The 12,171-nt window shown below is 44.5% G+C and overlaps 1 protein-coding gene across 1 annotated transcript in view; it reads right to left on the reverse strand.

Moving 5' to 3' along the window:
* STIL (STIL centriolar assembly protein) overlaps positions 1-11,810 on the reverse strand; it is a 29,940-nt gene extending 18,130 nt beyond the window's left edge. Inside the window, exons 1-6 of the mRNA XM_072128578.1 lie at positions 10,007-11,810; positions 7,336-7,421; positions 6,938-7,045; positions 4,659-4,771; positions 3,974-4,158; positions 2,156-2,403 (exon numbers count right to left, since the gene is read on the reverse strand). Of these exons, the coding sequence (XP_071984679.1) occupies positions 2,156-2,403; positions 3,974-4,158; positions 4,659-4,771; positions 6,938-7,045; positions 7,336-7,418 (737 nt within the window). The 5' untranslated portion in view covers positions 7,419-7,421; positions 10,007-11,810. The remainder of the gene's footprint in view (positions 1-2,155; positions 2,404-3,973; positions 4,159-4,658; positions 4,772-6,937; positions 7,046-7,335; positions 7,422-10,006) is intronic.
* Between the last annotated feature and the right edge of the window lie 361 nt (positions 11,811-12,171).

The following is a 12,171-nucleotide window of genomic DNA, read 5'->3' on the forward strand; positions in this document are numbered from 1 at the left end:
TCATTTGCTGCAAGTACGGGATGTAGGAGCTGTATCTTTATTCTATAAATTGCCATGAATGAGCCATTGGTAAAGATTGTCCCCTACGAGCCCCCATCCTTGGAGCACCTACACTGTGCAATGTCGGGGTCCTGCTCAGCGACTGTACACGATGGGGAAGAAAGGGAGACGGCAAGGAAGACGCTCAGGCAGTGTCCCGCCTTGATGTTGGCGCCAAATGCTTTTTGATTTCCATCAAATCCAATAATTTTTTTAATAACATGTAGATGCACATGTGATCCCTAAAGCAACCTTCACACGTTACAGATTGTCATTCTGAAAGTTTGTGTGCATTTTTGTGAATGTGGATTTGGCCAAGAAGGTGGTTCTCTCTTGCTGGACACCATCTTGGACTGTCTGAACTATCGGTTATTATAGTGTGCAGAGCCGAGATAGTCTTCATATCTTCTTCATAAAGAAGTCATTTTGGACTCCGAAACGCGTTGTGTTTTACAGATACCAAATAAAACATTCGATCACAATCCATCTCCCCTGTTAGTGAATACCTGAGTGCGCCAACTCTGACAAAAAACCCTTTCATCTACCAAAACTCGATTCCAGACCGGTGTGGCAACAGTGTTTTGATGGCCCCTGTCCGAAAGCAGCACCCAAGGTGCTGATACCAGTTACAACACTCCCTTAATTAGAGTTATGCTTAATCTAGCACAACTGGATCTGGTGAGCCTCGCGTCAACTCTTCTTCTAAATATCACCTTTGATTTTGACAATACTACTACTCTATGAGCACTTTCTGGTCTTCCCTTGTCTGCCTTTCTACATCAGTTTTGTTTGGAAATTTTTGAAAGTAATCTCGTCAAAGGTTAAATGGTTGATGCAATGTTGCAGTCATCTTCCCCAACAAAGGAAATCTACCATTAAAATACATCCTGATAAACCAGGGACACTTACTCATCAATCCAGGCACCGGGACTGTGGTGATCTTCTTATATTTGTTAACCACAGCCTTGTGCCTTCTAAAATCAGAAGGGATCTGGAGGGCATTACTAGAGCCCCAAGGTGATGTAGCTTCACAGGCTGTTACACCACCTCCCATGCTCTTGCACAGTTTAACAGCCTGTATAGCTACAGCATGAAAAGGCTCAAGTAACATCCACCCAGAGCCTGTAAGGCTCATTACCATAATTTTCAAAGTAGATTTTATAAGGAAGGAGACCATGGATAACAAATATACTGTAAGAAGATTACCAGTGTCACTGTGCCAGGATCTATGACCTTGGTTTATTATGATGGATTTTCAGGGTACATTTTATTTAAGACAGTCAAAATAAAACCATTTGCATATGTTGCCCCACTCTCTCTGTAGTTTCATTATGATGACTCCTGCTCTATGATATCCTTGCATGTGTAGTTTTCACAGATGAGAGTACAGGCGGTCCCCTACTTAAGGACACCCAACCCCTAGTTACAGATGGTGAAGTCTCTGGATGTTACTATAGTCCCAGGCTAAAGTGATCAGCTGTAAAGTGTCTGTAATGAAGCTTTATTGATAATCCTTGGTCCTATTAGAGCAAAAAAAATTGTAGAAAATCCAATTGTCCCCGAGACAAAAAATTTTTTTTGTCTGGATCTACAATTATAAAATATACAGTTCTAACTTGCATACAAATTCAACTTAAGTACAAACCCAAGGAACCCATCTTGTACGTAACCCAGGGACTACCTGTAAAGCAGTGTCGAACTTACATACACTTACTGCCAATGCACAAAACAGTCTACACCATCAGATATACTATGCATCAGTTCTCAAGTCAAAACCGGGTGTAGAGCTACAGTCACAAAAAGAATATGTGAAACTTATCTCGAATTACCAATACCAATGCAAAATATAGCAGTGTGGATGAGGCCAATAGCAAAGAATCGCCCCTCCCCCGGCTTCTCAAAACTTTGTTTGCTAAAAGACTTTGGTGCAGATCCACTCAATCCCACGGAAACAGAGGAATTGGGGGGGGGGGGGGGGGGGGGGAAGTTTAGTAAATAGAAACCCAACAAGTGTTTTAAAAACACTTTAGCGCCGCAGTCAGTAGGACAAGTATTTGTCGCTGCGGCGTTATTTGGATTTTTATTAAGAGAACACTCGGAATAAAAAGAAGCTTACCCGCATTTGTGTGTTCCTTGAAGCTGAGCAATATTATTGTGACTGCTCAGGTTCCTGGCGAGGGCCGTGGGTATAATTGGGACAGGCTTTATGGGAGTACTTTCAAATGTATTCGCTACGGTGACGGCCGCCCAGCGAAGATCAAAGTGAAGATTGTCCATGTTCTCCGAGTAAGTGATATGAGCTCTCACAGTGAGCAATTTGGAGAGATCCAAGGATTCTTTGCTGTGAAGATGACTCTGCAGACCCTTAAAAAAAAAAAAAAAAAAAATCCTTTTTCATCTGAAAAACAATACAATTAAATCCTGACGGTGGTAATTTCCATCTCCTTCCGCCTACTTGACATTCAGGAAAGACTAGATCAGCCGTGTGCGTACAAAAAGAGAAGAGGCAAGAAGAGAGGGAATCTAATAACCCTCAATAAGACAAACATGGGATCAGTCATAAGAAAAGAATATGAAAGAGAAAAATCTCCCCAGACGGTGAGAAAGATAATATTTATTCCAGTGGAATCTTATAGCCAACGACTAACCCAGTGCACCAGTCTGTAGCGAGCTAACCAAGAGGGGTGTGGATACGACAATTATATATATTGTATAAATAGGGAGGATGGAGGAGAAACTGGGGGGGGGGGGGGGTTCTTATTTACTAGCAGATGTCATTACTTTCTGATTAAGAAAGCTCCGGGACCACAATTATGAGGATAAGTGACATAAGGATGGTTGCTGACTTTACAGGGAAGACAGTGGAGCAGAGAGTGATAAACCAACACGGGGGCCCCCTTTAGAGATTAGGCCCGATAGCACTGCCCATGATCTTTAGCTGCTGAATGCAAAGCAATGCTTAAAGGGTTTTCCCACAAAGAAAAGTTAGGCCTTAACCACAGGATAGGGTCTAACTTGCTTATCAGCAAGGGTCTCAGTGCCGAGACCCCCACAGATCGCGAAAAGGAGGAGTCCGACCCCTCATCGCTCCATGAGAGTAATGGAGCAGATGGCCGCGCATGACCGTTCTGCTCCATTATTCTCTATGGAGTGGACGGAGATCTGTGAGCGCGGCGCTCGGCAATTTTCATCAGCTCCATAGAGATTAATGGAGCAGAACGGTCACGCACAGCTGTCTGCTCATGGAGCGACGAGTGGTCGGTCGGACCCCCTGCCCTGGGCCCCCTCCACTGATCAGCAAGCTAGGCCCTATCCAGTGGATAGGGCCTAACTTGTCTTCGTGGGAAAACTGCTTTAAAGTACCAATGAAACAAAGGGATTTGATACTCTCCATGTAGGATCTGGATACCTCCTTGGCTGCTTTACCCGTTAACCACATGAGTGGAGGAGTCTATTCCAACTAATAAGCAGCCACAGGATAGGAATCCATGTTTGATCACTATGCATCCAACCTCTAAAACCCCCAGCGAGGACAAGAACAGGGACCCACCCGTTCCAGTGAGCGGTTTTTTGAAGCAGTATGCAGTACACGGCACATGAACGTTCTTATAGTGCGGGCACAGATGTTCAGGCGTCACATCATATTTTGTAGAACTCTAGGACCCCAGTCCTGTGCAATGTGTTCCGGCTGTGGGATTGGACCAAGGACAACATTTCATATGGTTTCCCTTTACGTCAGTAGCAGATGCAAACTGGACATTTTTCTAGATCACTGTCTGAACAATGCCTTATAAGGGACCCCTCACCACATGTCTATTTTTGTTAGACACGTTCCCCAGGAAATGACAATTCTGGATAATCTACTTTTATTGCACTTGGTACTAATCTTATTTATTCTAAATGTTTGTATACACCATAATTCCTCCACTCCTACCTTAAAAGAGGATGTATAGTCCTCAGGGGTGTGTACCATGACGCCCCCTGTACTTTCATGTGGACAAATAGTGCATGGAATGGAAAAATCTCCAGGCAGAAGAGTGGATGGCACTTTTCCTCCGCTGCCCGTCTTCTCACGACCAGGATCGAAGCGATCGATTGTTAGTGTTACACCTTCTTCATCTATAAGAAAATTAAAAAAAATAGAACAGATATAAAGTAACACTGATAAGAAGCTTAAACATTAATAAAACCAAACTTTTCTGCTCCACCATGGAGGCATCTAATCCTTGGACAAGGCCTATGGGCTGCAATTTAAAACTGTTAAAGGAATCATATTGAAGCAAAGATTTAGATCATACTATGTGAAAAAGTTTAATGTACGAGTCAGCAAAGTTCCTGTTGCTTACAGGTGTAGTTAACCTACCCCACACACACACCCCATTGTGTTGTATGTGACAATCTTATCCATTATGGGACTATGAGCAACGTGGGGGGATAAAAGTCATTGGCTGGTTATGTGGGGACATATGCTGAGGAGTTGTCCTGATATATTCCGCTACTGTGGTGTGAACAGATAGGTGTATGTATTTATAACAAGACTTTTGAAGGGGACACAAGGTGATGAAATAACAAAGATGAAATACAAACAATGAAATACAAAAGAATGAATGCACACAAACCATCATCCACGGAAAAAGATCCAAGTAAAAAGCAGAAGAACAATTTTCGTTCGTTCTTGGCGTGACGATAAGACAACCGCAGCGCTTTTTCAGACAGCAGAACACGAGGGTTTCTAGAATATCAAAGGGAACATAAATAATATCACATCACCAGGACCAAAGGTTAGACAAATCAGAAATATAGTGCACAACACTTCTAGGGTTACCATACAGAACAACATTTTAATCCACAACCAATTTCAGGAAGTTTCTTTGATTTTTTTTTTTCCTTTGCAACAGTGAAGTGACAGCAATTATCTCTTCAGATGCAGGGAAGAGACCGCCAAATTTAGAGCACAACTAGAGGTGTGATTCATATCACATCAGCCATTTACATCTAGCACGATTGCCAACACATGCTAAATGTACCCACAATGTCACACAAATAAAAGGGGTTTTCCACGGGATAGGGCCTGACTTGCTAAACAGTGGGGGACTGAGAACCCCACAGATCATGAAAACGTCGGGCCCCTCGGCGCCACTTCAAACTAGTGGAGCAGACGGCCGCACACGACCATTCGGCTCCATTAATCTGTATGGAGCTGATAGAGATCGGAGAGTGCGGCAATCGGCAATCTCCATCAGCTCCATAGAGATCGTCATGTGCGGCTATATGCTCCATTAGCCTAAAGGAACAACAAGAGGTCGGTCGAACCCCTCGTTTTCGTGATCTGTGGGGGTCTCAGCACTGAGACTGTGGGTAGGGCCTAACTTTTGTTCTTGGGAAAACCCCTTTAAATAAACAGCAGATAAGACTTTTTTTTAACAACAGGACAATAGGTGATAATACACCAGAGACACCAAATAAACACGTTTGTCCTAGCTTTTACATTTAAAGGAGTTGTACCAAACGTGCTTGTTGTCCCCTATTCACAGGATAAGAGACAACAAGCTGATCGGTGAGGGTCCAACTGCCGTGACCCCATCTGATCAATGATGGAGCGGCAGATCTAAAATGTGACATGTTAACGGATTTAATACTATGGGAGCGTTCACAAATTGCTGCACACATTGCTCTGGTATCTCCGGCACTCTAATAGACAGTGAGTGAATGGAGCAGCAACACACATCCTTGTCCTGTCATTCCCTCATTCTCTGGATTGTAGTGGGTCTTTTCTCGTGGCCGTTAGACCCTTACCAATAGGCTTGGCTCCTCTACCCTGTAGATACGGAATAACAAGCAAACTACAGTTGTTTAAAGGAATCTGTATTTGGGATACTAAGACCCACATGGACGCTGACAGGTTGCCATCACATCACATTTGAAGCTGCATTTACGATAAGTAGATCATTTACAGATAGATATGGAGAACAGAGGATTTTGGGGGACCAAATATACTGAAATGTAGTTCATTGCTCAAGAAGAGCTCTGAAAACTCCCTTATTTTTTGCAGTTAAAAAACTAAAGTTAAGCACTGGGAAATCAGGGCGATAGTTATTTGGATATCCCTCAAATCAACCCGTAACCTGAACGCTTATTTGCTCGGACACCTAAACATAAGTGCTCTTCCATACAAACGTGTGCAGCCCGTGTATACTTGTAGAGCGTGTGGCTGTATCCCACATGCTGCCCACAATGCAGAGGATGCGTATTATATAGAAAAGGCAGTCGAACAGTCGCACCAGTAATGTATTTTCTACTACAGTTCTGGCGCGGCTGTTTGTCCGGCAGAGGGAACGTCCCTGCATCATATCTTTATATAATGCAGGGACCCGACCACTGCTCTGTGTACAGCCCGTGGGATCAGGACCCCACACGGCACATTTACACATTCATGTGCAAGAGCCCCAAGAAGAATGTGAACCCAGAGTACACCACCACTACACGGATAGGTAATTAGTAAATCTATGGGCCGGGCAGAATTGTCCACAATTAAATGGAGCTACAGCACATATACAACTTCTCTCTACAACCTCTTCCATTAGAGGACTAAGGAGCCGTCCTTCACATAACTGCTTAGCCATTTACTGGCCTCAAGGGTTCTGTATATATGGATGACACATGCTAAGACCAGTGACAGGCTGTGCAACCACATGAACGAGGAATGTGAAGAATCTGTAGAGATAATATGAAAGGTCCTTTACCCAGCAAGTCAGTATTTTCCCTAATTGTATACAGTTATTTGCTCAATCCAGAAAATATGACGGGGAGACTCCTTTTAATAATCCAGCCAGGAGACATCTAGTCAGAATGAACATCTTCATTAAGGCAATTATCAGAAACAGGATAATAGAACTACCTGTAGTAGCTGAAATGTAATCCTATAGGATCTCCCATGGGGGTGCAATCCCAAAGCACGGTTTTTGTTGGAGGAAAATTTATCGGGAGCATCCGGGTAGACATATTCCTAAACAAACAAAAAAAAAGATGTAAAAGATTTAGAAAGCAGTTTCCAATTTTAAATCTGGAAATCCAAAAAGTGGCAAATTCATATTAAGCAGAGGGTTTAAAAAAACAAAAATAAAATCATAAGCAGATGTGTGGGAGGGGCAGACAGGTAACCAGGTCCCCGTCCATCTGTCTGCTGTACATATATTATATAGTGAGTGATGCCATCTACAGTAGATACACAAGACCTTAACCTTACACCTTATTTAACCTTAGATTACGAGCAACTTGTCTATAGTCAGGCCTTACCTTATATTAACCTGGTTGTCACTGGACGTGGGGTTCCCGTCCCTGTGGTACTGCAAGTTCTTTAAACTCATTTTTGCACTCATGTCCTAAAAACAGAATTGAAGTTTTCAAAGTTATTACCAGCGGCTCATCTACTAAACTACATGGAGTCCTGATGTTATTTTCAGCACTATTGTGACTCGCGCAGTTATAGACATACATTGTAACCATTTTCAAACATATGAACATTAGGCATTAGTCCATGACTATATAGTAATTTTTTTACTTCCATTAAAAAAAAAAAAAAAGACTTGGAAAAATAAGACATAACCACACAAATGTCATTTCAGCGTGATTACAGTGATTGCTAGAAACATGCTGGGAAAAACTAGAAAATGTCAGGCTTTGTGAGCTGTCCATTTTGTATATAACCTATTTACTTGTATGGATATACTTTCAGGAGTTAAGAAAAAAAAAAAAATGAATAATTATGGCACACTCAGTTTTTTTTTTTTTTTTTTAAATCGATGGAACCGAAGCGAAGCTTTTAAAGGAAACCCACCACTTCAGATGGTGGTTATAAGCAGCAAATGCCGTGCTAATTTTCGTTATGGTTTTTATACCGATATAAAGCGTTTAAAAGCTTTATTAATCTTTATATACAAGTACCTTCACCGCACCATGGTCGGCGTGTGACCACTTACTATTCAGGCGCACAAAGTGGTCGCGTGCACGGTGCACCGAGCGTGTACCACGGTGGGGTAAAGGTACTTGTATATAACGAAATTAGAGCGCCGGCACCAGCAGCTTATAACCACCATCGGAAGTGGTGGGTTTCCTTTAAAGGGGTTGTCTGGAAGCTAAAACAACATGGCTGCTTTCCTGCAAAAACAGCGCCGGTCTGTGCCGTTATTGCAGCTCAGTTATACAAAGATGAACGGAGCTTAGCCGCAATACCACACACTGAGCGTGGTCAGGAGAGAAGCTGCTTTTGGAAGAAAGAATCCATGTTTTTTAACCTCCAGACACCCCCTTTAAGTCTAGAAGCATCTGCGTTCCAATGGAGCTCCTCAAAACTGTCTGAATTGCCTTTCTAAACGCAAATGTAACAAATTATCCCCTCTCCCCACAGAGAAAAGGATTACTAGCTGATTAAATGAGGGTCCAACTGCTGGGACCCCCACAGATAATGGAAATGGGGATCCTTTTCTCAATAATGGGAGGAGCGGTAGGTCGAGCAATCTCTGACTATTCGAGTGCCAGAGATTGTAGCAACCAGCGCTTAGCCGTCTATGATGCTTCCATTGAATAGAATGGACCCATCGCTCCTCCTATTAGTGAAAACAGGAGGTCCACTGCAGGGATTGGTCTGGATCGAAGGCGTCCTCTTCTCAAAAATAATTAGGGTCCCAACAGTCAGACCATGAGCTTTCAGCCAGCTGTCCCCTATCCTGTGGAAAACTTATAAACATTGGACAACCCCTTTAAGGCGGATTGTGCCTTTGATCAGAACTTCTGTTGCAACACTTAAAGAGAACCTGTCAGGGAGATTTTGCTCAATAAGATACCAAAATATCTTTATGGATCAGAGGTTCAGTGTCCCAAAACACCCTTTAGTTAGTCCCTACGAGCCGCTATTAAAGTAACAAAACATTCAGGGTGTGTTCAGACTTGGCTTTAACAAATGCGTTTTGAAACACATCAAAACAGCTAAGAGGAGATTTCCCTGATTACATTGCTGTTTACAAAGTTCATGTGTTAACATAATGTTAGCACAAGTGTTAACAAACACAGGCGTAAACACATGCATTTTGTAAAGGCAATGTTTACAGCAATCTAATCGGGCTAAGTCTCTTCTCAGCTGTTGTGATGGATATGTGGGTGGTTTAGTGTCCCAAATTGCCTTGATACTCCCTCTTTAAAGGGGTTTTCCCCACAGATCACGAGACCCCTCAACGTTCAACAATCTCCATCAGCTTCATAGGATGAATAGAGCAGCAAGGACATGCATTGCCGTCTACTGGGAGCGACGAGGAGTCCTCCGGAGGTACCTCGGACCCCCTGTTCTTGTGATCTGCCCTTTCCCCTTTAAATATCACCAGCCAAACCTTAATACTTACCTCAGACCGGAATCCTGCGTATAACACCTTGATTTCGTGAGACTTGTGCCATAGGTCTAGTAGTGGGGTGCTCTCGCTCTATAGGAGCATCACAAGCACCTGGGATAAGCCCAAAGCGGATAATTGGCTGGTCTCTTAATAAATATAAAAGGTTTGTAACAGGGCGATTGCGGATCCTATAATCTACAGATCCACGAGGCCCCGTAGTGAGTTTAGTGTCCCCAAATCCCCCTGACAGGTTCCTTTATAGAAGACTCCCGTATGTATCGCCCTCAGGGTCATCCCACACTGACATTTACTAACAAATCAGCCATAACAGACACAAAACATGTGCATTCCCTGCATATTCTTAGTCCGTGTTCACACCATTAGTGACAGGCAATAAGCTTCCCCTTTAACCAGGTACATCAGTGAGAGCATATCCTAGTTATTGCCATCAGTCCCTGGGAGACCATCCCTTTAAGATTTAAAGGGACAGTGTATACATATGTGTAATATAAGGATGCATAACAAGACAGGGCCGCAGCCTGTGCCTATGTGTCCGGTCCCTGGCCGGAGCGGCGCGCACTCACCTGGAGCTCTGCATGGATGCAGTCACCTGAGTGCCCGTTACTCTGACACCACACCTCGGTCCCGCTCCTGGGCGGCAGCAGTGGCGGCAGCTCCCCGGGGAGGAGTCTCCGGGATAAACAATGACAGTTACCGGCCCCTCACACCTCAAACACAGCAGCCGCAACTACAAATATGGCGCCACGACGTCTCCAGGGCCCGGGACTCTACTCACTCCCCTAAACCAATCAGCTGTCAGACACGGGCGCCACGCAGCCAATCAACGGCGCCGCTAAGCAACAACCAGCCAATCCCAGGGATCTAATTCAAACAGATAACGGCAGCACAGAGGGGTAGAAAAAAAAGATTCTGCGCATGCGCTCTGCTTTACAATAGCTTAGATTGGTTTCCCAGCAACGAAGAGACGCTTTTATACAATGAGGCCTCCATCAATTAGTGTAAAAGTTATAATAGACAATAAAGACGCGTGGTGACTCCATTATAATATAACCTGTGCTGCTCTATTCCTGCTCCTCAGATTGCCAGTTCTGGCCATTCTGATGCAGCATGGAGCTCAGTGTCAGATACTGCCCCTTTAGTGTTGCTATTAGGGGGACTGAGGGGCAAAATTTACAGGGAATAGTTCACATTCTGCATTAGAACACAGAAAGCGTTACTGAGCCAAGACGGTTTATTTCACATCTCACATATCAATAAAAATTTACATTCATTCTGAAATTGGTTTAGGATCCATAAGGATAAAAGTCGCAAACAATAGATCCATAGTCCGAACTTCACCAGAGTCTAAGATGTCTTCAGAAAATGCCAAAGACAAACAGGAAGTAGCCCATATCCGGACTTACAATGCTCGCCTTGGTATATTGGTATATCAATTTTATCGGTCTTCTTTTAAAATAAATTGAGTATATAGTCATTGGGGGTCATTTACTAAGGGCCCGATTCACGCTTTCCCGACGTATTACCCGAATATTTCCGATTTGCGCCGATTTCCCCTGAAATGCCCCGGGTTTTTGGCGCACACGATTGGATTGTGGCGCATTGGCGCCGGCATGCACGGGACGGAAATCGGGGGGGCGTGGCCGATTGAAAACCCGACGGACACGTGGTTACCTTCACCAAGAATAGGATCGTGAACTCCGGCGGGCTTCGTCGGACTTCAGCGCAGCAGCGCCACCTGGTGGACGTCGGAGGAACTGCCTTAGTGAATCGCCGGAAGACCCGAATCCACCGCAGAAAACGTGCCGCTGGATCGCGAATGGACCGGGTAAGTAAATCTGCCCCAGAAACTTTCTATAGAAGGACAGCAAGCAGAGATCTAGAAGACTGCACGGCAGGAGTAGAGGAAGGGGAGCACCTTCCCTCTGCAGGTACATCAATCCCGCAGTCCAGGGTCGGACTGGGGGACGAAGGGCCCACCAGTGAAATAGATTTTGGGGGCCCACCTACTGCTACATGGGAATATTAACAGTAAATACTCGAGTATAAGCCAAGTTTTTCAGCAAAAAGAATGTGCTCTAACTCCACTCAAGCAAGCTATATACTGGGGGACAGGAGTTGCAGATTACATACTGGGGAGGGGCAGTGGCGCAGGCTATATACTGGGGAGGGGCAGGGGCTGCAGGCTACATACCAGGGGCAGGGGCTGCTAGCTATATACTGGGGGGGCAGGGGCTGCAAGCTATAAACTGGGGGGCAGGGCTGTTATTGTGGTCTTTCTCTTCTCCCCCCTCTAATTATGGGCCCCCTTGTATATACCCCTCTTATTGTGGAATCGCTTTGTCCATCCCTCATTATGTAGCCCCTCATCTCCCCCACTCTTATTGTGAGCCCCCTGGTATCTCCCCCTCTTTTTCTGACCTGCTCTCATTGTTGTCCCCCCTCATCTTCTTTGCCGCCTCTCATCTCCCTTCTCTTAATGTTGACCCTTGTATCTCCCCCCCTTTTAGTAGCCCCTCTACCCCCTCTTATTGTGGATCCCCAGGTATCCCCCTCATCTCCCCCTGTTTTTCTAACCCACTCTAATCTCCCCTATCTTGCCCCCCCCCCCTCATCTTCTGTTCCCCCTCTAATTTGTGGTTTTCTCACCTCCCTCCTCTTAATGTTGTATCTCCTACTCTTATTATGGGTCCCCTTTCATCTCCCTCTCAGTTTGTAGTCCCCTCATCTG

This window comes from Engystomops pustulosus, chromosome 10 (assembly GCF_040894005.1).
Source record: "Engystomops pustulosus chromosome 10, aEngPut4.maternal, whole genome shotgun sequence".
NCBI classification, from domain to species: Eukaryota; Metazoa; Chordata; class Amphibia; order Anura; family Leptodactylidae; genus Engystomops; species Engystomops pustulosus.